The 23,861-nt window shown below is 37.0% G+C and overlaps 1 protein-coding gene across 1 annotated transcript in view; it reads left to right on the forward strand.

Annotated features, from left to right (window-relative positions):
* The window catches only part of NETO1 (neuropilin and tolloid like 1), a 63,516-nt gene that overhangs the window by 31,745 nt on the left and 7,910 nt on the right, over nt 1-23,861 (forward strand). The window contains exons 5-7 of the mRNA XM_085323744.1: nt 4,120-4,161; nt 4,268-4,395; nt 15,927-16,155. Coding sequence (XP_085179870.1) covers nt 4,120-4,161; nt 4,268-4,395; nt 15,927-16,155 — 399 coding nt within the window. The remainder of the gene's footprint in view (nt 1-4,119; nt 4,162-4,267; nt 4,396-15,926; nt 16,156-23,861) is intronic.

Here is a 23,861-nt window from a genome sequence, read left to right on the forward strand (position 1 = left end):
ATCCCAAACACCTTGCCTTCAGGAAGACCTAGTGGATTCRTTTGAAACTAGTCTTAAGTACTACAGATTTTTCCATTTTGAACATGTATATTCCCATGTCTCACAGCAAAATCCACCAGACCAGGTCTGCATCCTAATAGAGATTTGTCTAACCTCTGTAATTAGCTTAGATTTATTTTTTGAATAGCAGTTTCACTATCACACAGTCCCAGAGTTTGGGTATCTTTTACTATCTTTTTAAGAAAATCTTTGAATTATCACCGTTTTCTCCCTGGACCACTCAGAAGATCTTCATTCTGTTTGTTTTCCAATAATTCTAAATAATGTGGCACAGATTTATGTATTTCATAAGAAGCTTCAAATGTAATTCTATGCTTTACAGAGACTTTACAGAAAATGCTAACTTAATATTTAAGGAATATATTTTTTGTGGAATGGAATGGGAAATTTTGAGATACCTTCATTTTTTCCAGAGACATTCAAAGCATTCAGCAAAGAGTCACAGAACTGACTTTGTCTGCAAGGTCTTCTGTTTACATAACCTTTACACATTTTCAGATTTCTTATGGAAATTCTCCATTTCCTATTTACATATTTCGCTTCCCTATTAGGGAGACCCCCCCCGCCAAAAAAAAAAAAAACACTTCATGTATTACAGTCTCCTTATTTCTCCTATTTTTCTCTCTCCTTAGTGGTGATCTATCTGATTTTCCTTAGGAAGRTTTCCCTAATTTTCCCAGTTTTCATCAGCTGCAAAAGAAAGGACTATGTRCCTATTAGAAGATTTAGTTAGTCAGTGTATATATATCTTTAAAGGCTTCTGGCTCAGACAGACTGATAATAACAGTTTAATTGAATTGCATACAGAAGAACTGCTAAAGTATAATCATTTTAATAGCAGATTATTTAAAAAGCAAACATCTGGTTGAAATTTCAGCATCTCCGATGATGCCTTACTTTGAGAATGTGCTTTTTTGTTATAATAACATTGGTATATTATTAATATTTAATGGAATGCTTTATCTCAGTATATGGGCATCTCAGGTGTCAATACATTTTATTTAACTATTACTCTCATAATGGYGAAAAGCTACAAAAGAATAATTTTTCAAACCTGAGCACTTACGTGTYCAAGGTAATCTACCATATTTCTAGTTCTTTAATAGGTTCTGCACTTATATGTTGTTTTGTTTTGCCTGTATTGTTGACAAATGAAAACATACTTTCTGGTTTGTTTTGTAGGTCAAATTATGTGACCTGGTTTATACTTCAGCCTTATTAAAAGTTTTCTGAAGGAACATATTTTCCAAATAAACAATATATAGTGAAATAGCAGCTAGAAGAAGTTTTGCATCTAGAAAACAAAATTGTTCATTTTTTTTCTTTAATAAAGTTGGACCAGTGATTTGCTCCAGTTTAATACAACTTTTGAAAAAATATTTTTATTACCAAAATATCCATATTTTACATCTTTACTAGGATATTTTATTTTATATCCTTATCTTTATATCCTTTATATCCTTACCAGGATAACAGTCTTTATTTACAGAGCAGAATGCTTCCCACTCTGCTTCTGTCAGGGTCTCACTAACTGAAACCTTTTTCTCAGGTTGAGTTCAGCGAATTTTCTGTCCCTTCAGTCCTTAYATTATCATGGTGAAAGGCCACCGCTGCTTTGCCAGTCGCTGCTTCCCTCTGCAGTGGAAGTAGCTGCGGCATGCAAGCACTCCACAAGGACATGTGTTTAGCTATGAACACTGCCTCATACCTAATTTAGAGAAGGGCTTACAGTGTCTCCAGTGACCAAAACGTTAATTTTTTTGAACAGAAATTTTGTGTAGGTCATAAAAAATTAGACTTCCAAACCCACTTTGTCAAGAACAGAGAGGGGATCCTGTTGCCGCTCTTSGCATGAAGCGTCCCAGCCACGTAGGGAGCGTGGGCAGACAACCACAAGCGCTCGTGGACCTGTACCCACAGTCCCCCCCGAGTACYGCGCAGTGAGCCAGGTCCATCTGCCATGCCCAGACCTCTGGGAGCCTGCACACCTTGGTGAAGACCTGATGTGCACTCGCTAGAGGAAAGGCTCAGATTCAGAAACTTCTGAGRAGAAAGAGGAGAAAGCCATTCACTTTTCCTTTCTGACACGTCCCGCTCCATATTTCTTTAACAGAAAGGTCAGCTAAAGTAGCAAGGCATGTGGAGTTTGGCTACCAACACTCCTTTAAGTGAAAACTTTTTTGTATAGGAGAAATTCTATTAAGGTCTTTTCTTCCTTCCTGCTTTCTCTGTGTTCTACTGATGTGGTATTTTTAGTAGATCAGAGTCATCCTACACAAATCCTAGGTCAGCAACTAGAAGACATGCAGGGGCTACATGGTATGGTAGTTTGGATGTTAACTTGAACTAGTAGTTAAAGTGCATTTCCTTTAAGTTTCTTGCTTTCAGCAGTAGGCACGAACATCTGAGTACATTAACTGAAATATTTAATTACATTACATGTTGATTATTATATCTATCTTTGAATCTATAAAACTACTTAACAATTAATTCTAATTGCCTGCTCAGTTATATTTGCAGCCCCTYAGGTTCAGGAGTATTTACTTAAGATTTATATTGTGCAACCATAAAAGATAGCTGGGAAGAATATAGGCTGTCTGGCTATAGAGAGAGACAGTTTAAAAGGATGTTTTTACACTTCCATTTTTAAAGTCAATGTATTCTCACTGTTCAGGTTAAAAAGGCTGATCTTCCTCATACAGCACTAAACTTTCTATTTTCAAGATATTATTTGGTTAGGATTCTTGTTATATGGAATAGACTGAGGCAAGAGAGGAACAACAGATTTTTTTTCTCTATTTCATATATTTCTTAATTTCTAAATTTTTGTTGGTTTATTTATATCTTTTAATAGATTGACCCAAAACTGGAGCAATGAAATCATCTCCACGAGTAGACTGCCTGGCTCAAGCTCTGCTCTGGTTTTCTTCTTGAGCTATTCTTTTGAGGAGTGTTTGTTTATAAATGTTTTTCACCAATTTTAGAAGATCATATCCTATCAAATTTTCACAAAAATGCAGATGCCAGCAATTTTATTTCTTGCTTTCTTTCTACTGAAGATGAAAGAAAGTATGGACTATTCAGGCTAGATAGATTGGCAGTGCAAGAGACAAAAACTCCGTAAGAAGATTATACTATTTTGAAGAGATCATCTTCTCTTCAAATAATTTAGCCTCTTTCACATTCCTGTTTTTAGGCCCTGTCTTCAGACTGGGCTGAATTTTGTTAAATGTTGATTTTTCTATAGATAATTTTCTATTGGGGCATAGATCTAAGACCAAACTCACTTTATGCAAGTGATGAACCCAGCTATAAAGGTTTGGCACAAAGCATCTTAGTAAAAATACTCATGTTTATCTGATCAAAAATATGTATTGCATGTGATACTTTTGTTAACCAAAGAATTTTATGGTAAATTCTGTTCTATAAATAAATTCTATAAATGCTATTTATTCCTAGGAGAACAAATGGATGATTCTGACAAAGAAAGAGGCTCCTCACAGTTAGTGGGGGATGGCAGARTATACATAAGAAAAGAATGGAGTTTGGATTTCTCTAGTTAAAAGTTGAGTGTTATAATCATACTGGGAAAAGTAAAATAGGCAAAGTGATCCTGAATGGATTTGTAAATGTATCATGCTTCATTAAACTGATATATTAAAATATCAAGTGGATAGTTGTGTAACCTCCTTTCCTGCTGGTGCATGGAATATTTTTGAACTCTTCTGAAAGAGAGAATGGGACAGAGAAAATTATGACTAAAGGAGGTTTTCATAACAGAAAATAAAATAAAAAATGGAAAATGAAAACAAAAAATAGAAAATGGAAAATAAAAAGAGCTTTGTGTGAAGTATCTGCAATAGTTTCTGCATTAATGTGTATTGCGATAGTTTTAAAACGTCGTGAAAGCAAGGCACATCATTACTGAAAAATACATTTGTAATTATTATCATTGAAGTGCATTGTCAAGTTGTAGCACACTGACATTATAATCAGAATATTGAATAAAACTAACTAGGATATTGAATAAAACTAATTTTCTCTTTCTTAATTTTTAAGATCCAGATTTTAAGGACCTTGGCGTTTTGAAACCATTGCCAGGTTGGTATCTTGGTTTTTCATAAAATTTGGAGGCCTTTGCACTCTGCTGTAGAAAATAGTTTTGTTTGCTGTTCAGGTTTCATTTTTCTGGTATTTTGTTATTTAGTTTGTGAGTTTGAGATGGGAGGACCTGAAGGAATTGTGGAATCTGTGCAAATTGTCAAAGAAGGAATAGCTTCTGAAACTGAAGCAGTAGACTGTAAATGGTACATCCGAGCACCACCCCGATCCAAGGTCAGTCCTTCATCCAATTGCTGATTTGCCACTTAATTTAAGAAAATGACTTCTCTAATTTGGTCTGCGTTTCTTAGCACCGAGAGATCTTGCTTAATAACTTTACCGTTTGAACCTGTAAACTATTATTTCCTTCTGCTTTTGAAGGGTAATTTGTCACCTCAGCCAAAATAAYCTTCTTTCTCTATAAATAATGGTGTGGGCAGCGTTAATGTGGTTTTTGTGCCATAAGTAATTTGCTGGAACTCATCTTTAATTTTACTCATATTTTAAAAGAATCAGCATGTCTAGTTACCTAAGAGGTAAGCTTATTACTTTATTTTTCAACATATTTCAAATATATAACAGAGAGACCACTAAGGGAACATTGCTGGCTCCCTACGGTCATCTTTGTTTCTCATTTGTGAACTGCAAAAATGGAGCCAATGTAAATTCGCATTCCTTTGTAAGAGGTCTTTGGTTCCTTTGTTTTAGAGCCACCGACAAAAAGAAGTAGGGGTCTTGTTTTTCTCTCGCAGCAGTCAGCAAGCCGTGTCTCTAACAAGTAGAAGAAGAGGGCTCGATGAATTTGGATTCGTCGCAGAACGAATTAGAATCCTTTTCTTGGATTCTCTCTGAGTTCCTCTCTTATCCACAGCTTATCAGTTACTGTTTGGATTAATTGTTGCTGGCTACACTGTTTCTCCTCCTTTGCAATTGGAACAGTTTTGTGCCTCCCACCTACTTTCATTCACTCTACTGAAGGCAACTCCACAGTGTATTTTTACTAGCTGTCTTCTATTTGACAAGGAACWTTTTACAAACTAGTACGTATGTATCCATCCATCTCTGCAGCGTTTAAGGAGATTTTTTTTTTGTGTAATCCCAGAGCAGACTGTACTGAATATATCTGACTGTTACAGGAAGAAGGATTTCCAGAAAAGGAAAACTGAACTGTTCATTTGTTTCAGTATTTTTTTTGTTGTGAAAATTTCAGAGAGGAGTTGAACAGCTGGCTCATAAAGAATATAGATAAATCATTTTCAGAATATACTTTAATATACATATTTTTTACTATTTTATAAATGCAATATTTATAGAAGTTGTCAATTAAATGAGGTTCCCATTCTACTAAAGTAGCTATAGATGTGAAATGGTTGAACTCATGAGTGATTGTTGCACTACACTGTGTAAGTACACGGGTGAGAAAGGTTATTAGGTAAGAAAACGTATATAAAATCTTACTATCAGCACATCTAAACAAGCTAATACAATTGCCTTATTGTCTTAATTTCAGTTCTTACTTAGCTGGATAATGTCATTGTGATATTCTTATGTCCGTCTAACCCTGATGTCATTTCTGTAGGATAAGTCATGGTCCTGCATTGCAACAGGAAGATTCAGGTTAGATATTAAGGGAAAAAAAACGCCAAACAGCAAGGAAAACATTATAAATGACTGGTTAAGGAAGTTTGATCAGTCAACATTGCTAACAGTCTTTAAGAGCAGGTTCGACACATAGCTATGAAGAATGAGAGAAATGAAGCTGATTTCCTACCTTTAGGCAGAGGAGTGGGCTGCATTACGTCTTGAGGAATCCTGCTGCTCCCATGTTATACAATTCTTTGGATAGAGAGACAGGGCAATACAAAGACATTTAAATCAGTACTTCCTAACATGTGGAGAAAAAGCCACAAGTTAGGGAAATCTAGGATGTAGCTTAGATGTGTAGCATCAATTTATACACTTGAACGTTCATAGTGTCATTTTCATATCTATTTTATACACATATAGTCTTGATATTGCCATACTGTGAAAYGTTAAAATGTTTTCAGATATTATGAAAGGAATTACTGGATAAAATTTAGGGAAATCTTCTATGAAGTAGGTGCTACAGAGAGAATGTTTATGGGCCTGATTCTATTGCACTGGATTCTAGAGTCCCTATTTCATAGCTGGCTTCTTTTGCACGTATCTAACCTTGAACTGCTGGCATATTCATTGTAATAAGTCAGTGACATCATTATAATTTATGAAGCTTGCACATATGAGAACAGGCTACTCCCCAGCTAAGAACAGTAAGAACTCAACAGCTGTCTTTATCTCCACATACTCCTGTGCTTTGGGCTGCACAATTTGTTTCTGGGAACAATGCCTAAAAGGCCTGATTTTCTCAGACAGAGCTTGGGTTGGATCTTTGCATCTTTAGTTTCTTAATTAGGCTGTGCAATTTCATTTGGCTTTAGCTCATCCAATCTAAACTTCTGCAGAAGCAAGTCCCCTTCATGCTTTGCAATTGCAGATTCAAGCCAAGTCTGAGCTCAACATATAAGCAATGAGATCAGTCAAGAAGTCAGAATTTGAGAGCTGTAAACCTGAGCTTCAACCTGACAGTCTGGGTGTAACATTGCTGCTATCCTTAGCAATTGGAATGGGGCAGAGAAGGGAAAATTCCTTGCACACACTTTAAACACTGAGTCMTCACTGACTACTGAATAAAAGAACTAAAGAAGTAAAATGCTGAAATTGCAGGCAAAACTGAAACTTTCTGAAGTGCAGAAGACAGTAGAAGGCAGCTTAAACATTACTGCAGTCTATATGCAAGCCCCGGAGCCTTATTTTTGACAGTGACTGGTTGTGAAGTATGTGATTTATTTTAATTGTTCCAAGTCAATTCCTGCTGATTAAGATAGCTGTGAATCTGGAGTTCAAAAGTGCTGGAAGATCTGCACTTCCTGTCAAAATGGATTTGCATCAGCACAGAGTAAGCATGGAAAATGAAGAAGAGAGCTACTGACTGAATCTGGGAATGCCAACCAACCCAGTGCAGTAAAGAGCTGTCTAGAAGGGCTGTTCCAAAATTCATGGCCCTTCATTGTAAAACAAAGCCCAAAAGAGGAACTGGATAAGCTTATTGCACTGGAATATGAATAACTTCAGAAGTATCATTGGTACAGTAGTGGAAGAAGAAGGAATTCTTCATTTGTGGATAGACAGAAAGGAATTAAAAAGAATGTTGGTGTTTTCTCACTTTCTACAKAGGGTGAAGTCCTGTAGAAGAACAACACCAACAATAAGCATTTTTTTATTTTGGATACATCAGCAGAGTTCTGACAAGGACTCTTAGAAAACAGAATACATATTCGTGCTCATTTAATACTCCCTTTGACAGAAAATTGTTCCAGAAAACTACCATTGTATCATGTGTGGCCACTGAGAAGTTTCATAGAAAAAAAGACATCAGAATTTGACAGTACAAGCAATAAAACATTTACAAAGGTGATGTTCTGATGTTGGGGAAAAAATAAGAAGAGCTTATAATCAGAAGTTCTGTGCAGCTTGGAAAAGAGCAAGAGCTCTTACAGATTACAGATGGACAAGTATTATTTTGAATTCTGTCCAGGGGAAGTCATCTATTCATGCGGAACAAGCAAGTGTATTTAGACCAGGCAAATACCGAGGCCATTCTCAGTATGGCTACCACAAGAAATAAAATGAAATCGTAGGCTAGGTAGGCAAAGTCATGCCTAATTCTGTGACCTCATCTGAGCATGCTACTAGGTAAAGATATCCCTTGGTTGTAGTATGCAAGGTTTAATAAAAAGTTTAAGAAACAGAAAGATTGATTAACAGTTATGACATATACATATGACATATGCAAGTGCAGGCAGGGCAGGGAGCTTGCTGGTGAGGGGCACAGCTTTSCAGCACCCTAGGAAGAGCAGAGCAGGACAGGTAATGGCAACCAGGGTTGGCCAAGAGTGCAGTTATCACCARGCAAGTCTGCAATGATGAGGTTAAAAGCCATGAAGGCAACTCAACAAGGTGAGGTCAGGGCCAGCGAGGCACCAGGCTGGGTGCAGGTGGCCCTGCAGCAGTATTGGCCAGGAGCGGCCACAGGCCTGAGCTGAAACGCRCCAGTTGAGGCTCCTCACAGCCTTTTCTCATAACTGAGCTGTTTTCCCATCACTCTGAGCCAGGGATTTACTGCTGTGCTGGATTAAAGCTGAGTCTGAGGGCAGGCAGCTGAAGCCCTGGGAGTAAAAGGTTTGCAGAGCTTGCCCTTGCCCTCAAGTCCCTGAAAGAAGCAATCAAAGTTGGACACTGTTGCTTAATTTGTCAGACATGCTAGCAAAAGCAAGTATTGCTGTGCTCAAGTAGAGAAGGAAGGTGTACTTAAGTGTTTATTTACAAATGGCAGGTGCTACTAGCTGCTGGGGGCTATAAACCACCTATCACCCCTCTCAAAACAGACCCTGTATCTCTTATTCAATCAAATATAGAGATGATGTTTTCAATTACAAACACCTGATTTTCAGATTGAATGTAATCTTGAGAGAGATTTGGTGGTTGCACATGCGTTTCCTAGACTGTTAGGGGAAAAAACATACATCAAAGCAAATTCCAGAGCTACAGTTCTGTATAAACCAATCTGATTAAAATAAAACATTTTCTATTCTCATGTGGAAAGTGAAGTCTCATGTTCTGGAATGATACCTACAGAAAAAAAAAAAAAAAAAAAAAAAAAAAAACAGCTTAAGCCTTCAGCACTAGCAGACTAGCATATCTCTAGTTTTTGGAGGCTTCTTAATTAGATGCAGAAGAGAAGCTTTAAGTAGTATGCTAAAATGTAATGGGAGGCATTTAGATAGTGATTTCTTCAAAGTTACAGGGAAATAGGAGTAATTTAGAGACAGAAGCACTTAAGAACCACAGACATTTTACACTGGCTTCAAATGAACTCTGTCTCTGAAGAAGCTGTTGAAGTTTGCTCACATGTAATAATATAAATAATATGATTAAAAAATTAATAGTATATTCAAAGTTGGCTCTTGGGAACAGGCTGGACAAATTGTTTTTAAACAGGTAGGAAATACTGTTTCCCTATGTTAGGCTGTTAAAATCACTTCTTTGAAACAGTTTTGTTAAATCATGCTGCAAGCCAAGCTATTGTGTGTGTGGAATTTCTTCTAGCAGATAAGATAATATACATGACAGAGCAATACTGCCAACAAACCAGTGTTAAGGTAGCATGAAGCTATACCATTCAGATTTAGAAATACAAACAACTCAGCATCATCAGTCCAACCAGTTGTTAGGAAGTGCAATCAAAAAGCTACTGATAAAAGTGGTAAAACACCTACCAAGGAGAACAGCAGAATCAGAATGAGATCTACAGTTATCAGTGTTAAAAAGCAGAACAGCACCAAGGAGCTGTAAAGTTTGTCTCTTGCCAGTGTTTTGCCACCATTCAAGAGAAAAATGGGAATATCTCAGTGGTTAGAATAAATTTCAGTTGCTGGGGACTCGTAGAAGTCTGAAGGAATGGAGAAGACAAAGCAGAAAACTCTAAAGAGCTTCACCTGACCAGGAAAATGGCATTTTGATGGCTAAAACTGACTCCAAATCACAGTGTTTTTAGAAGTACTATGTAAGGCTGTCACCTTAGACAGTATTCTCTAAGCCTTAGTAGAGAAAAGAAAAAAAAGAAATATGGAACTCTCTGCACAACATGGGCTCTGACAGGACACAGCAGACGGGTTGACTGATATTAGGGAGCCCCAAAATGTCAACCCCTGCTTCCCCCTTTCCCAGTCCCCTGCTTCATCACGTACTGTTAATACTTCCCAGCTGAAGTGATACCAAATGTTCAAGGAAACCATTGGGATCCAAGCAACAGGATAGGCCACTTTGTAGAAAAATTCAGTATCGTCAATAAGTTGGCTTTTCAGGCTGTATACTTGTGAYGTGTATGTATATTGGCCTTTGACTTTCTGTCTTGAAGGAGATTTGTTTGTATAGCACTCTCTGCTTTTAAAAACTGGGCTTCTCAGGTGAAAACAGTGGCGTACAATGCTTTCCTGAAGGTGTAATGTTGATCACGCATGGCTGGACCAGATGCAGACTAAAGCAAGGATTATACCTGGTGACAGATCAAGGGAGAAGGGCATAGGACCGTAAGCCCTGCACTTAGGGGAGAATCACATGCAAAAACTGGAAGTTAGGTCCTGATGCAGAGGAGGTTTTTGTCTCACATCCGAATTATTTTTGGCAGTTGAATGAGCACTTTTTTATAGTAGCTTTTTTTTTTTGTTTGTTTTGTTTTGATGTATTATAAGGGATGGAATGTCTGTGCACATATATTAAGTCTGATATACCGGGATATGGTTTGAAGCTTTTCTTGACTGGCCTGATCAATCATGTTGTCAGCCCTAACCTTCAGTGACTGATTAAAAAACAGAACTCATCAAAAGTGATTCACTATGAAGAGATTATAATCTGAGCATTTTACCAAAGTGATATATTATTCGTAGTTTGCAACTATTCCTTTTTTTCTAATCTATGCAGTCAAGGGTTTCTGTCATTTTCAAATTTAAATAAAAAATAATACAACTTAGCCAGCATTTCCTTTTTCATTATTACGATGACAATACAAACCTTAAAGGTGACTAGACAATTATTTAAACTAAAATGTGACTGAGTGTAAATTATATATGCCACAGTTGCAGTGAAGCTTTATCACTTTTGTTGCTAATGACATTTGCAGAGACATCTCAAAGCTCAGTAAAAGCTAGTACGTGTGCATTAGCAGTCTGGTCTTTTTCTCAAAGTAATGTCAAACTGATAATTTGGGGAAAGGATCTTCTTAAAACTTTGTAACAGAAGTGTGAAGAAGATACAACAGTTGTGCTTCTACTTTCCAGCAGGATGTTCTCTGAAACAGGAAAGTCTTGATTACATTTTTATGATAATGTGTCAGGTCTTACAGAAATATTATAATTCCCAGTGCTCCCACCAGAATTAATAGCAAAATTCTCAGAGACTTATTGAAGGCAGAAGATTGCTGTTGAGTTTAGGTAATCTAAAGATTTATTTATTTATTTATTTATTTTTGATGTCAATTTTTTTGTCTACTTCTGATATAGTAATGACTGAGATCAAACTACATGAATAAAATTTTTCTCTAGCTTTCTGCTTATTTTCTTTTGACAAGAGCCTCAGACCAATGAAAGTAATAATATGAATCTTGCCACTGATTTCAGAAAACTATTTATCATGAACACTGTGTATTGGACAAGTGTTTGTTACTAGCTAAATGTTTCTCATATAATCAGTTTTAGTCTTTCYATGGGGAACTCAATTTATTAGCCATTTTCTCTGCCTGTGTGGGTCTTACAYGCAATGGCAGGAGCAATGGCAAAAATGGTGTAAAAAAACCCATAAAAATTGGCAAAACATGCAGATGCAATTAAATTACTTTCAGCTCTTTAAAACAAAATCTGATTCAATATCAGGTTGTCAGTTTGTGTAATCTGTTTCCAGATTTTTAAAATGTACTAAATCACTCCAGTCTTAATCCATGAGTCTGATCCAAATCAACTTAAGTTAATAGAAAGATACCCATTGATTTCAGTGAGCTTTGGATCAAGTCTTCATTACTTTATATAAAGTTCTGGGCATAGTCAGCTCGAAGGCAGGTTGTGAGAATAAAATTCTAGGTCACCTCAGAATATCAGGAATATCAGGAATTTATTATATTTAATTTATGAAACTTCATGCCGTTGTAGAAGCTGCCATTTTCCTTCTGAAKGATTGATATAGATTTTGAAGCCAAATATTTCCTTCTGATAGTCCTGGTACTTATCAAATCTGTATTTCCTATAACAATTTTTGATTTTATTTGAATTTATCACTCRCAGAGAAGAACTAGTGTGACTGACAGCAGAATTCAGACCTGGGAAGAACTTAAAGTATTGGCTTCTTGGCTGAAAGAATGAAAGTGAAATGCTAAGTTATTGTCCTCTTGATTCCYTCTTAGCATATATAACTGCCTAATCCAAGAAATATTTGACTGTTTTATGAGGCTAGCATGCCACATGAAGTGAGAGAATGTTGAATGACAAGCTCATACAAATAAGACTACGGCTGTGTATGAATGTTATATTTAACAGAGCAGGAATAACTGATGAATACTGGAAATTTCTGTGAGAGCTGGTATTTTATAATCATAATGAGAATTAACTCAAATTTCTTRTTAGAAAGAGAATTGATATGAATCACATCTAAATATGGAAAGGGAATATAGTGTGCAAATATATGTACTTATATATATATACTTATACATATATGTATATATGTGTACACACACATATATGTTTTTATACAAGCCAGAAGGCAAGCAAGCAAGTAYGAGACTTCCTTTCCTTGTTAGGTGAATTTGTGCAGTCAGCTAAAGGTAAATTTCTTCTGKAGTTTTCTGGAGATGAGAGTTTTCATGAATAGTAGAATAAGAWAAAAATAAGGAATATATATGGTATAATAAATGTATAGTATATATTATAATTATGGCATACATATGACAAACATATATGGCATAAACATAATTATTCATGACAATAATCCATTCTATAGGGAATATTGCTCTGAGATTAAATATGTAGACTTGCTTTGTTTCCTAGAAAATAGTCATGTGTATACAATATTGCATGTGTCAGCTGCAGAAGATTTTTATTGCATTATCTGTGACAAAGCTGGCAAGCACTGAAGTGCCCATCTGAGGCAAGCTAGTGGAGGAAAGAAAAAATGCACGTTTAACTGCCCCTTATAAGCAAAATATTATGCAGAGATGGACTGTCTCAGGAGCTTCACAGAGGAGACAGGGTTTCATGAGTCTGTTATGCTGTCATTTAGAGAATGAGTGGTCCCTTGGGCTGAGGAGATAGCTCTCCAGAGTGTCCCACATATGGCCAGTTTCTGGGCATGGGTATCATGGCTCTTCCCATATATCCCTCCCTCTCGTGAAATCTTGCTCCGACAGGATGATGGCATGCCTATGCCAGCTGTAACCTAGGGACCCCTGATATGAGAAGATGTCACCAAAATGTGGGGGGATGAGGGGTAGGAGTCCATCTCGGGTTGTCCATCCTAATTCTGCGTGGCTGCATTTGAGACTCTCTCTGGCCCAAAATTCTTGTCTGCAGCTTCCTCACTGGCCTCCTGCTGCTCTTTTTCCCTGTTTCTCCAGTTTTTCATGTACTTCCTATCAGAAATCAAACWGTTTCTGGGAGGTAACTAGAAGCAAAGATCAGCCATCTTCCTGATGGCCGTAGAAGAGGCTGGTGCTATATAAATTAAGAAAAAGCAGAAGCCACACTAGAAACAAAGATTACTTGAGGGGCTAAAACAGCCAGGCATCAGCAAGACAGAAAAGCTCTGAATAGCTGGACGATGAGAACAAGGATTTGGAGCATGAGAGGATAAAAGGAAGGATGAGGTGCCTTAGCATCTGGTAAAGACCAAGGAGACTGGCCAGAGAAAGAAGGGAGGGACAGAGCAGAGAACTAAAAAAAAGGCTAGTAAAGGAATATAAGCAGTGCAAAGGAACTTTAGAAATATATCTCCTGCATTAAGCAGAATTTCAGAGTTCWAAGGACCTTCTAAATGTGACTTTTCCAAGGAAGCAGATGTTCTATTTTGGCAGGAATTGAAGCTACATATGTCCCAATAGAAGAGGAAATGCCCCTCAGAACAATACATGTATAAAAAAGAGAAAATTTAAGCTACCCTAGAAGAGAGAACTCTAGTMATTTTTTGGTCCACTTCATGGGTGGACCACTTCAAGTGACAGTGAAATGAAAAAAAAAAACTCTAAAAAGTGTTTCATGACATAAGATTTTGCCATCTAAAGTTTACTTTGTGTATTAACGTAAAAYGTTCCATATTTTAGAGATTAATGCAAATAATTTCCTTTTACATTGTATATAAATATAGTATTATAGCATTTTTTTAAAGTAGATGGTGAAAGTAGAARTCACTTAGCAGCAATTTGAAGTGAAATGTTCTCCTCCCAATTCTTCTCCAGGATGGGAATATTGTAATAGAAATGTAGCAGGTAACTGGCTACAATTGAGAACAAGAGTTCTCAATATTGACACAGTCACTAGTACACTTCTAGTTTTGTTCTGTGATCACATTCAATTTCTTTATTTAAGAAAGAGAAATTAATGTGTACAAGCTTGTTAAAGGGCCCCATTAATAATGTTTGAATATATGTTTGGAACTGGGAATCAAAATGGCTGTAAAAATAATTTGCATAATAAGTAAAATATGCTGTAATAAATAACATATTTGGAAAAGGTCAGGCAAGCAAAATGAAACTTAATACACCAAATTTCTTTACTATTAAAAATCCTCTTACAAATATTCTCTCAGAGAGACCAGTTGCAGAGTATAACAAGGAACAAAAATGTACTATATTACAATACCTAAAAAAACCCCTCATTTGAAAACCTGAGCTATTATTATGCAGTGGCAGTCTGCTTAATAATACCACTATTCTCACATCACAAGATTTTTAATATAGCAGTGCTGTGTCCTCTATGCTGCTAGAATATGCAGTGTTTGAGTACTTTGTGCAAATCTAGGAAAACCCTTTAAGCAATTGTTCTGTGCACGTAAAGAACTATTTGAAGTTAATAAGATTGTTTGTGCAGAAGCATATCTGATGTCTAATATAACTGGAATCTCTTTTTGCYTATTGTTTCAAGTAAAGGTGCTTGCAGCTGGATGCTGCATATGTTCACTGTCTTTTTTATGCTATTTCTGCCCTACTTTGGCTTTCTGTATTATTCCCCTGAAGTCTCCTGGGTATGCTTAGCAGTTTGGTTATGTATTGTGTGYCTACTGAAAGTGCTACTTACTTTCTCTGTTACTGCAATATTTGATGTTGCTTTGAAAATGAGTGTTTCCCTAATAAGGTCCATATAGAGTTGAGTAGCAAATAATAGCATTTTCTCCTCACCCCGACTTTTTTGTGTAGGCTTAAGAAATTCTTTGCAAAGGGCAAGATATCTATTACATTAACTAGGAAACAGCTTCCACATGAGAGTTGCTTCCTGAGAAACTTTCTAAGTTTCAAGCAATTTCCATGAAATAATCTCAATTTCATGTTAAGCTACGAAGGTGTATATTGTAAGGGCTCTGTTTAGAAAAGCAGAAATGGTGGCCAAATTTCCTGAAGAAACATAAAAAGATGAACAATTGAGTTCTGCCTTCCTCGCAGATTCTCACTTCCTGAATCAGGGTGGCTGAGACACAACACAAAGATGACACGCACATATTGACTCTGAGAAGGAAGCAGCAATTATTTGCCGTATTATTTTCTGTGTCAGGCAAGTAGTAGAGCAATATTGTGCCAGTGAAAATTTCTAGCTTGTCTGCCCTTCAGCTTGAAGGACTGTTGTGCATACTTCTCATGGATGGGTAGATGTCTGAAAATAAGGACCTTACTCCAAAGGAGGAAAAAAATGACTAGAACTTCTGCTGGATTCAACTTGGAAATGAGAGAAAATATGACAAAGTATGAACAATGCTCAGTTTCTGTATTAATSCCCGTGTGTGGAAGTGGCCTGCGGATCATTAGCTCCAGCTAAACTATTTTGATGGGGATATCGTATATCTTTCTCCCACAAGACAGAACGATATTGCTTAATGTTTATTTAGTCATTCTCAAATATCTGTACACATTTCCTTTTTGTTTGTTTGTTTCATAGATATATTTACGGTTTTTGGACTATGAGATGCAAAATTCCAATGAGTGCAAAAGGAATTTTGTGGCTGTCTATGATGGAAGTAGCTCAGTGGAGGATTTGAAAGCGAAGTTTTGCAGCACTGTTGCTAATGATGTAATGCTGCGGACGGGTCTTGGTGTGATCCGCATGTGGGCAGATGAAGGCAGTCGAAGCAGCCGATTCCAGATGCTCTTCACATCTTTCCAAGAACGTAAGACTAAGCACTGTATCCACCTTTCAGTTTGTTAAATGATACAAGTCCCATAAACTGTTAATGTTTTCTTCATGCAGAGTAAGCACAGAAGGATGTTTCTGAACAAGCTATGTAAATCATCAGAGCAGTTTTTATTCCATGCATTTTTATAGTCTGCAATAATTTGTAATGCAGTAGATAGACCACAGGATTCAGAGACAGAAAGGGAGGATATCCGTACGCACAGTGACCTGGTCTTTTACTGATCTCCAAGCCTTGGGGTCACTCTGTGTCTCAATTTTTCCTTATACAATGTAGAAGATAATGCAGCTTAGAAATTTTTTAAATCAAACCTAATCCTTTATTACGAATTCATTATTTGAGATCTTAGTGTGATGGGCGCTTAAAAAATCCCTTATGATTATTTTGTCATGGATGATGGATGTGTTTGTGCATGTTCCAAAATGCATATATCTATGAATATATATGCCAGATYTTGTTAAGCAAGGAATTTAAATTCTTTTTTTTTTTCAGTAGTGAAATTTATCTGAAAACTTTACAGGATATTTTAGTTTACAAACTTCATATTCACATTATGCACCTTGCCTGTATTCATGTGTTTACATATTTCCTGGATTCAGATAATAGGCAAAGTAGCCTTTGAAATCAGCAAAGGTAGTCGTTGCCAGACAGATTAAAAAACAATAATCCCATTCGCTGAAAGTGATTGATTCAGTTAATCAGCTGTGAAAGACATCAGTGTGTTTTTCTTAATGGAAATGATGCATGTTTGCTCCCTTAAGGAAGGAGCATATGCATTTATTTACACATGCTGACTCGTGTTCTTTTTTAATGCATTCTTTGGTTTATRCATCACACGTCTGTCAGGAAGATTTCTCTGTGGCTGTCAGCGGTTGGAGTGGAGGGGCAGTCTTACAAACRTCTTCTTCATCTGTATTCTGTGTGTACCCTGCAAGGACGCAATGAGACTCTGCTGAGATCAGCTTCTGTTTTTCCTTAATTATGGCTCTGATTAAAAATTTCTGACAGTCTACATGCTTGAAACTGTATATGCCACAATAGTCCCCCCCATAGTCTTAGCATGGATTGTATTTTTCTTGTCTATAAATCAGGCCAGGGTCTAACAGGTAGTGAGAACCCTCAGTTGAGATGATAGTGCCTTTTYCTCATTTCTGAAACTGGAGATGTCTTGAATATTCAAGATCTGATTCATTTTTTTTTTTCACAAGACATCCTGATCTGTTACCTTAGAAACAACTGCACAGGCAGTGGAGGTTCACAGCATATAAAAAAAATTGGCAAGTGAAGTACTATGATGTCTATCTTGAAATGAGTGAATAAATATATGTTTGCAAGGCTTTCATATTTTAAAGGAAAGCAAGGGAAAATAATAGTTACTATTTTTCTCCTACATTCTGAATACACTTACCTGACATACTATAATTGACAAGCTGCCCTGTTCTTGTAAACAGCTGATAGTTTRTATTACGTGGTATCTTGACTGGGAGCTTGAAAATCTTAATGTGATGTGTCTTCTGTAAATTTCTGCTGAATGGATATTACATGCTAAAAGATGAAAATTTATTAAGGGCTAAACGGTGCTTTGAGACATGAATACACAACCTGTTCATAAGTTTTAGTGGAAACAACATCTGTGTATTTAAAGCTGGAACTTGACTCTAAAGATTTATAGGTAACACTGGTTGTACCTTCAGTTACCTCTTAAGTGCTGAAACCTGGTGCTGCCTGTCAGGAGTCAGGGAGAGCAGACCTCCAGTGTGCTCCCAGCACATAGCATGTAAATTATGAAGTCTTTTAGCAGTGTATGGGAATAATTAACTTATCTGCATGGAAGGGAAGGGATGTGAGTTTTCCTAGTCAGACATGATTCAGAGAGGTGGGCATTAGGGAATGGACACTGATGTCTGAACTCAGGGAGGAAGAAAGAGAAAAAGCTATTTTATTCACTTAGAGCTGGAAAAAAAAAGATGACATTAATGTTTTGGTTATGTGCATATGAAAGAGTGACAAAATGCTTGTATTTACTCTTGCTGGGGGAGGAATGATCAGGAGGTACTATTAGGTATAGCTTCCTAGCTTCCTTTTCTTCATGTGTCACCAGTCCGTCGAATTAAGTTCTTGATATCTTTAGTCTTTCATCTTGCAAACGTCTGTGAAATGGAAGCACTTTTTGTGGAAATGGGTTAGTTAGCATGATCAGTGTGTTCCAACACTGTTATATACATATAAAAAGAAACAAATTATCTTTGAAATATGGCTATGTCTGCCTTTTTAGTCTCTAAAAGGTAGTCTTACATGTTTCCAGACCTCCAGCAGGGATGTTTTATGGAACAGCAGTGCTATAAACGTGTCTGAAGAAAGAACAGGCATACAATGCAGGAAGCTGCTAAATTTACTGCTCCAGAAAATCAGTGATGATTCTCATGTGATCAGAATTGTAATAGAGCTAAGTAGCATTTAATAATCAATTAATTCTTAATATCTGGTAATTTATAGGCATGATCAGGTATTTTGTGACCAGCACTATTAGCTATTCCAAACATCATTGTGACTTTGCTCTGTTTAAACCCTTGCCTTTTCACCATTTTATATGTTCTCTAAGCACATAGATCTATTTCGTATTTTTGTGTGTGGTAGTCACTGTTTATGACAGATTTTGAATATCTAATCAATCAGTTTAAGAATCAGAATGATGAGAGAAGAAAAAAAGGTGGTATCATCAAAAGGTGTTTGCTCATCTATTAAGGAGACTTGAAAAATGAATGTTTTTTCACCAACTGCCTAACAGTTCATTTTCTACGATTCTGACAGTGATCTCCAACCTGATTAATGACAGACATGCTGCACCTGCAGCTTCCTCAAAGAGCTTCTCCTGAGCAGACACATCTAGGCTTTAACCTGAAAGCAGATTTGCTGAACCTGGGCACTTGGGGTAAGAGGACCCCCCCCCCCATATGCACAGCAGACATGATGTTCCTCCCCTCTCCAGCAGCTATCTATAATCCTGCACCCTCCAAACATTCACAGTGGCAAGGGAATCCCTTTCAGGGGACCCACATCAGAAAATACGATTCCTTCACTTCTTATTTCTTCACCATTTTGAGCTCTGAGCCTGTTTGTAAAGCCCTGTCGCAAGCAGCTTTTGTAGCAGGAAATCATTCCTATCATCCTTATTTTCTTTCTATAAGCCCAGACCTACATTTCCAATGGGAATGTAGGGCCATGTTTAGTGGAGCAAATGCATAGCTTCATAAAGTGACAGTAAAGTCCTTGCTGACAGCCAGTTTTCATGATGACAATCRTCCAAATGTGAGGGCAAGTCTCTAATGGAGAGAAGTCACTGTAGGCACTCAGTATTAATGACTATGTTTATCATGGTAATTCAAAGCGAGCAAGAGAGAAAGGAAACAGCAAGGAGGTAAGTGCAACATGGGCAAAGTAAGAGAGTTGCTGCTTGGAAGGATTTTGGTGTCTAAGCAGATGAAGGTCTTGTTGTCTTTGCTCCCTGTTTCCACATAATACGTATAAAAAGAAACCATGGGGATTGGCTCCTTACTTGGCAGCACTCATCTGTGATTTTCTGCCCCTCTGTCCTCTCTACAGTCAAAAAATTCTGACARTCTAAGCAGCCCACTGCCCCTCTATCCGTGAACAAGATAAATGTCTGTGCTGCTCAGAGYACGTAACTCCATCCAGCATGGAGCTTTGAACATGTGCCTTAAACACTTACTCCTAATGGCCATTCCCCATTGAGTTCATATTTTTTATAAAAATCGAACCATCTATACATGTCTTTTCAGGATTAGTCTATTAATGTGTATATCATACTAGCTATCAGACAAAGTTACTTTTGTTTTGAACAAAGGTATCTGAATGTGGCTGAGAATGAAAATTCAATACTAAGAATGTTTATTACTAAGCTTCTGATAGCTAGATTTTTAATAGGCTCTTTTTGACTAGTGRCAAAGAGAAAGATAGGTAATTTTATTTTAAATAGCATACTTATAGTGKTATACACTACTTAAACTGTTTTAATAATTTTGAATAATTTTATAATTTTAATAAAGTAAGTGAAACAGTCGGTCAGCATGGACTTTTCCCTAGCGAGGCTGAGAAAACTTTTTCTTCTGTTTCAAAGACACTGCGAAGGACACCTGAGGAATTTCTTTTTTTTTCTCTTGMAGAAAAAGGAAAGCTATATTTTTCAGTAAGAAAGAGTGGGAAATTCCAGGTGACCTCTACTTAAAGTATTAATGTGCAGAGCATGGTACAGTGAGCTACTGAGTACATGAGGAGTCTATGTGAAATGTGTAATGAGTTCAACAGAAAATGTGTCTCACATTTAGCAATTATTCAGAGTCCAGCTGTTTCCCATTCATCCTAAGGACAAACCAAGACCTCTCAAAAATATAATGACAAGAACAGAAGGGATGAAGAGAAAGAAACTTGAAAATAGCAATTAGGGCAGGGTAGTCATCTAAGATTAGGGAAACTGAGATGGAAATCCCTATCCTGAAACAGGCTCCAAGGGTAAGTCCACAACATTCAATGAAATATCACACAGTCATCCCAGCTAGCTTGCTTAGAGCTAGTTCACGTCCCAGAAGAARAAGAGTTATGTTAACCGTACATAGTGCTGAGGAATGGTATAAAAACACTGGGAAAAGTTCTATCTTGAAGCAGAACAGCCAGGCTTCACTCAGAAAGCACGTAAGAAGTCAGCTTTTGACTTTACCATGTAAAAATATTTTGACCTGGCCATGCTTGCATTTTATACACAGCATATAACCCTGCAAAATTATTCTTTACACATACAAAGACACTGTGCTATATTGCTAGCATTGTTAACATTGCAATAGCATAAGAAATATTAATAACGTATGGACTGTTCAGTTGTTATAGTGCTAGAGGAGCAATATCATATCTCAGTATAAATATTATAATATTATTTTATGGTATAAAATATGTACCTACATGTATTACTTGTGTAAAGAATTATTTATTTTACTGTCTCAGTGATGCTTTTTTTGTGGAAAAATATAAAATATGGCTGCTTTTATTTGGTTTTACTTTGTAAACATGGCATATGGAAGAACTATTAAGGCTCTTTAAGTTTCTCTGCCTTCGGGTTATTCAGGATTAAAAGAATTTATGATCATTCCACATTAATAGATGTAAAAGTATAGATTATTGTTTCCATACTCATTTCCAGAGCCCTCTGATAGGGGGAAGATATAGGTGATGAACTTTTGTCTCAATTTTTATAGCTTTTGAAAATAGTAACATTTAAATACTAAATTCAGGCTTTTTTGAATACTGGAATAGCAACCTTCTGGAAATATAATCATAATAACAATCACCTAACTTGTCTCCACCAGAAAAAGTGTATTTACAAGTCGGTTAGAAGAAATGTGATTCTTATTCTAGGCATTCTTAAAGTCTGAAAAAAATTGTGGGTTACCGTTTCTATTCAAGTTCACATATTTGCTTATACATCCTCTGGAAWAAGTGCTCCATCTTGTGTTCAATATCTATAGTTGTTGGAAAGCAGAAGACATCACATTTATAATTAATTCAATAAGTAAAAAAATTGTGTATTAAGGTACAAATTATCCTTACACATACCACACATGTTTAAAAAAAGAAATACTGTAATTAAAAATAATGTAAAAGGGAATTGTTTAGAGTCAGTTAATCTTATTCTTTTCATAAATGTGTGTTCTATAAACTATAGTTTTCTATGAAAATGTKAAATGATTCAAATACACACTCAAAATAGACCTTTTGGTAATAAAATTTTTCTTTAATTGGTGCTTTAGTTTAAATTATAGTATTTTTATGCTGTAAAAATTCAAGAATTTATGGAAGACTTATCAAAATATCAGGTAGAATTATATGAAAAATTATAGTTTGCTCCTTTGTGCTGTTATCATTATGAACTGTTCATTGTGCTGAATATTTCATTAATGTCTAGGCCACTTAATAACTTGACAACTCTTAATTCAAGCTGTACAGTAGAAACAATATTATCATATGATCCCAACTGTAACTTTTGATCAAATTGTGCAGTTAGCTTTTTAAAAATCTTGGGATCATTGAAGTTGGCAGAGTCCTCCAGATATTGCCTAATTCAACACCCTGTTCAAACAGGGTCAACTAGAGCTGACATGTCCAGGAACATGTCCAGTTGGATTTTGAATATTTCCACAGCCTCTTTAGGGAACCTACTCTAGCGTTTGACCATGCTTACAGTGAAAAAGATTTTCTTGCATTTAAATGGAAATTCCTGTGTTTCAGTTTGTGCCTATTGCTTTTGTTCCATCACGGGCACTACTGAGATGACTCGCTCCCTTTTCTTTGCTTTCCCATCCTGGTATTTATACAGGTTGATAAGGTCCACTCAAACCTTTTCTGCTTGAGGCTGAACAGTCCCAGCTCTCTCAGCCTTCATCGTTTTTGTGACCCTCCACTGGACTCCCTCTAGTATATCCATGTCTCTTTGAACTGAGGAGTCCAAAGTAGGAATTAGCATTCCAGAAGTGGGTCTCACCGTTGTTAAATAGAGGGTCACCTCCCTTGACTTGATGGCAATAGTCTTCTTAATGCAGCCCAGGATGCAATTGGCCACCTTTACCATGTGAGTACGTTGCTCACTCATGTTCAGCTTGTCCACCGGAACCCCCAGGTATTTCCTGTATTTCCTCTCATAGTTGATACACCAGTAGAAGCTCTTCCTATTGCCCTTCACCTGTAGTTTCAACTACAGGTGGGCTTTGGCTTTCCTAACACCATCTGTGGACAGTTGAAGAATGTCCCTATATTATTGTTGCGTTACCTGACCCTACTGCCACCTCTCCATTCTTCTTTTTGTATTTGAGTTTCATCAGGAGATCCTTGTTCATCCACACAGGCCTCCTTCCACCTCTACTTGACTTCCTGGCTGTCAGGTTAGACTATTTGTGAGCTTAGAGCAGGTGATCCTTGCAAATCAATCAGATCTTCTCAACTCCTCAGTTTTCTAGGACCATGTGCCATGGGATTCTTCCACGCAGATCCCTGAAGAGGCCAAAATCAACCAACTCACSAGAAACTGAGGGTTGTGATTATGTGTTTTGCCTTTCTCCCTCCTTTCAGGATCCTGAACTCCACCGTCTCATCTCTCACTGCAACCAAGACTGCCCCTGACCTTCACATCCCTAACCATTTTCTTCCTGATTGCAAGTACAAGATCTAGCAGAGCCTCTCTTCTCCTCTGTTCCTTGATCACCAATACCACAAAATTATCATAAATACACTGCAGAAACCTCTTGAACAGCAGTGCCATGTTGTGCCATGCCGTGTTGTCCCTTCAACAGTTATAACAGGGTTAAACTCCCTGGAAGGATTAGGGCCTGTGAACATGAGGCTTATTTCAAGTTGTCTGAGGAAAACCTCATCTACTTCTGCCTGACTACGTGCTCAGTAGCAGACACCCACCACATCATTGCCGATGTTGATTTGCCTCCTAATCCTGATCCATAGCTCTCAGTGGCTCATCATCCAGACTTGGCTGAGCTCCGTGGATTCCCACAGCTCTCTCATGCAAAGGTAAGTTAGTCATGGTGAAGACTGCAGGCTAATATAGCAGGACTTCTGCTGGGAGTTTGTGTTAATTTTTCCCATGGAAGATGGTTTTGGAAAAA

This window comes from Rhea americana, unplaced genomic scaffold, assembly GCF_003343005.1.
Source record: "Rhea americana isolate MKP2758 unplaced genomic scaffold, rheAme1 scaffold_87, whole genome shotgun sequence".
NCBI lineage: Eukaryota > Metazoa > Chordata > Aves > Rheiformes > Rheidae > Rhea > Rhea americana.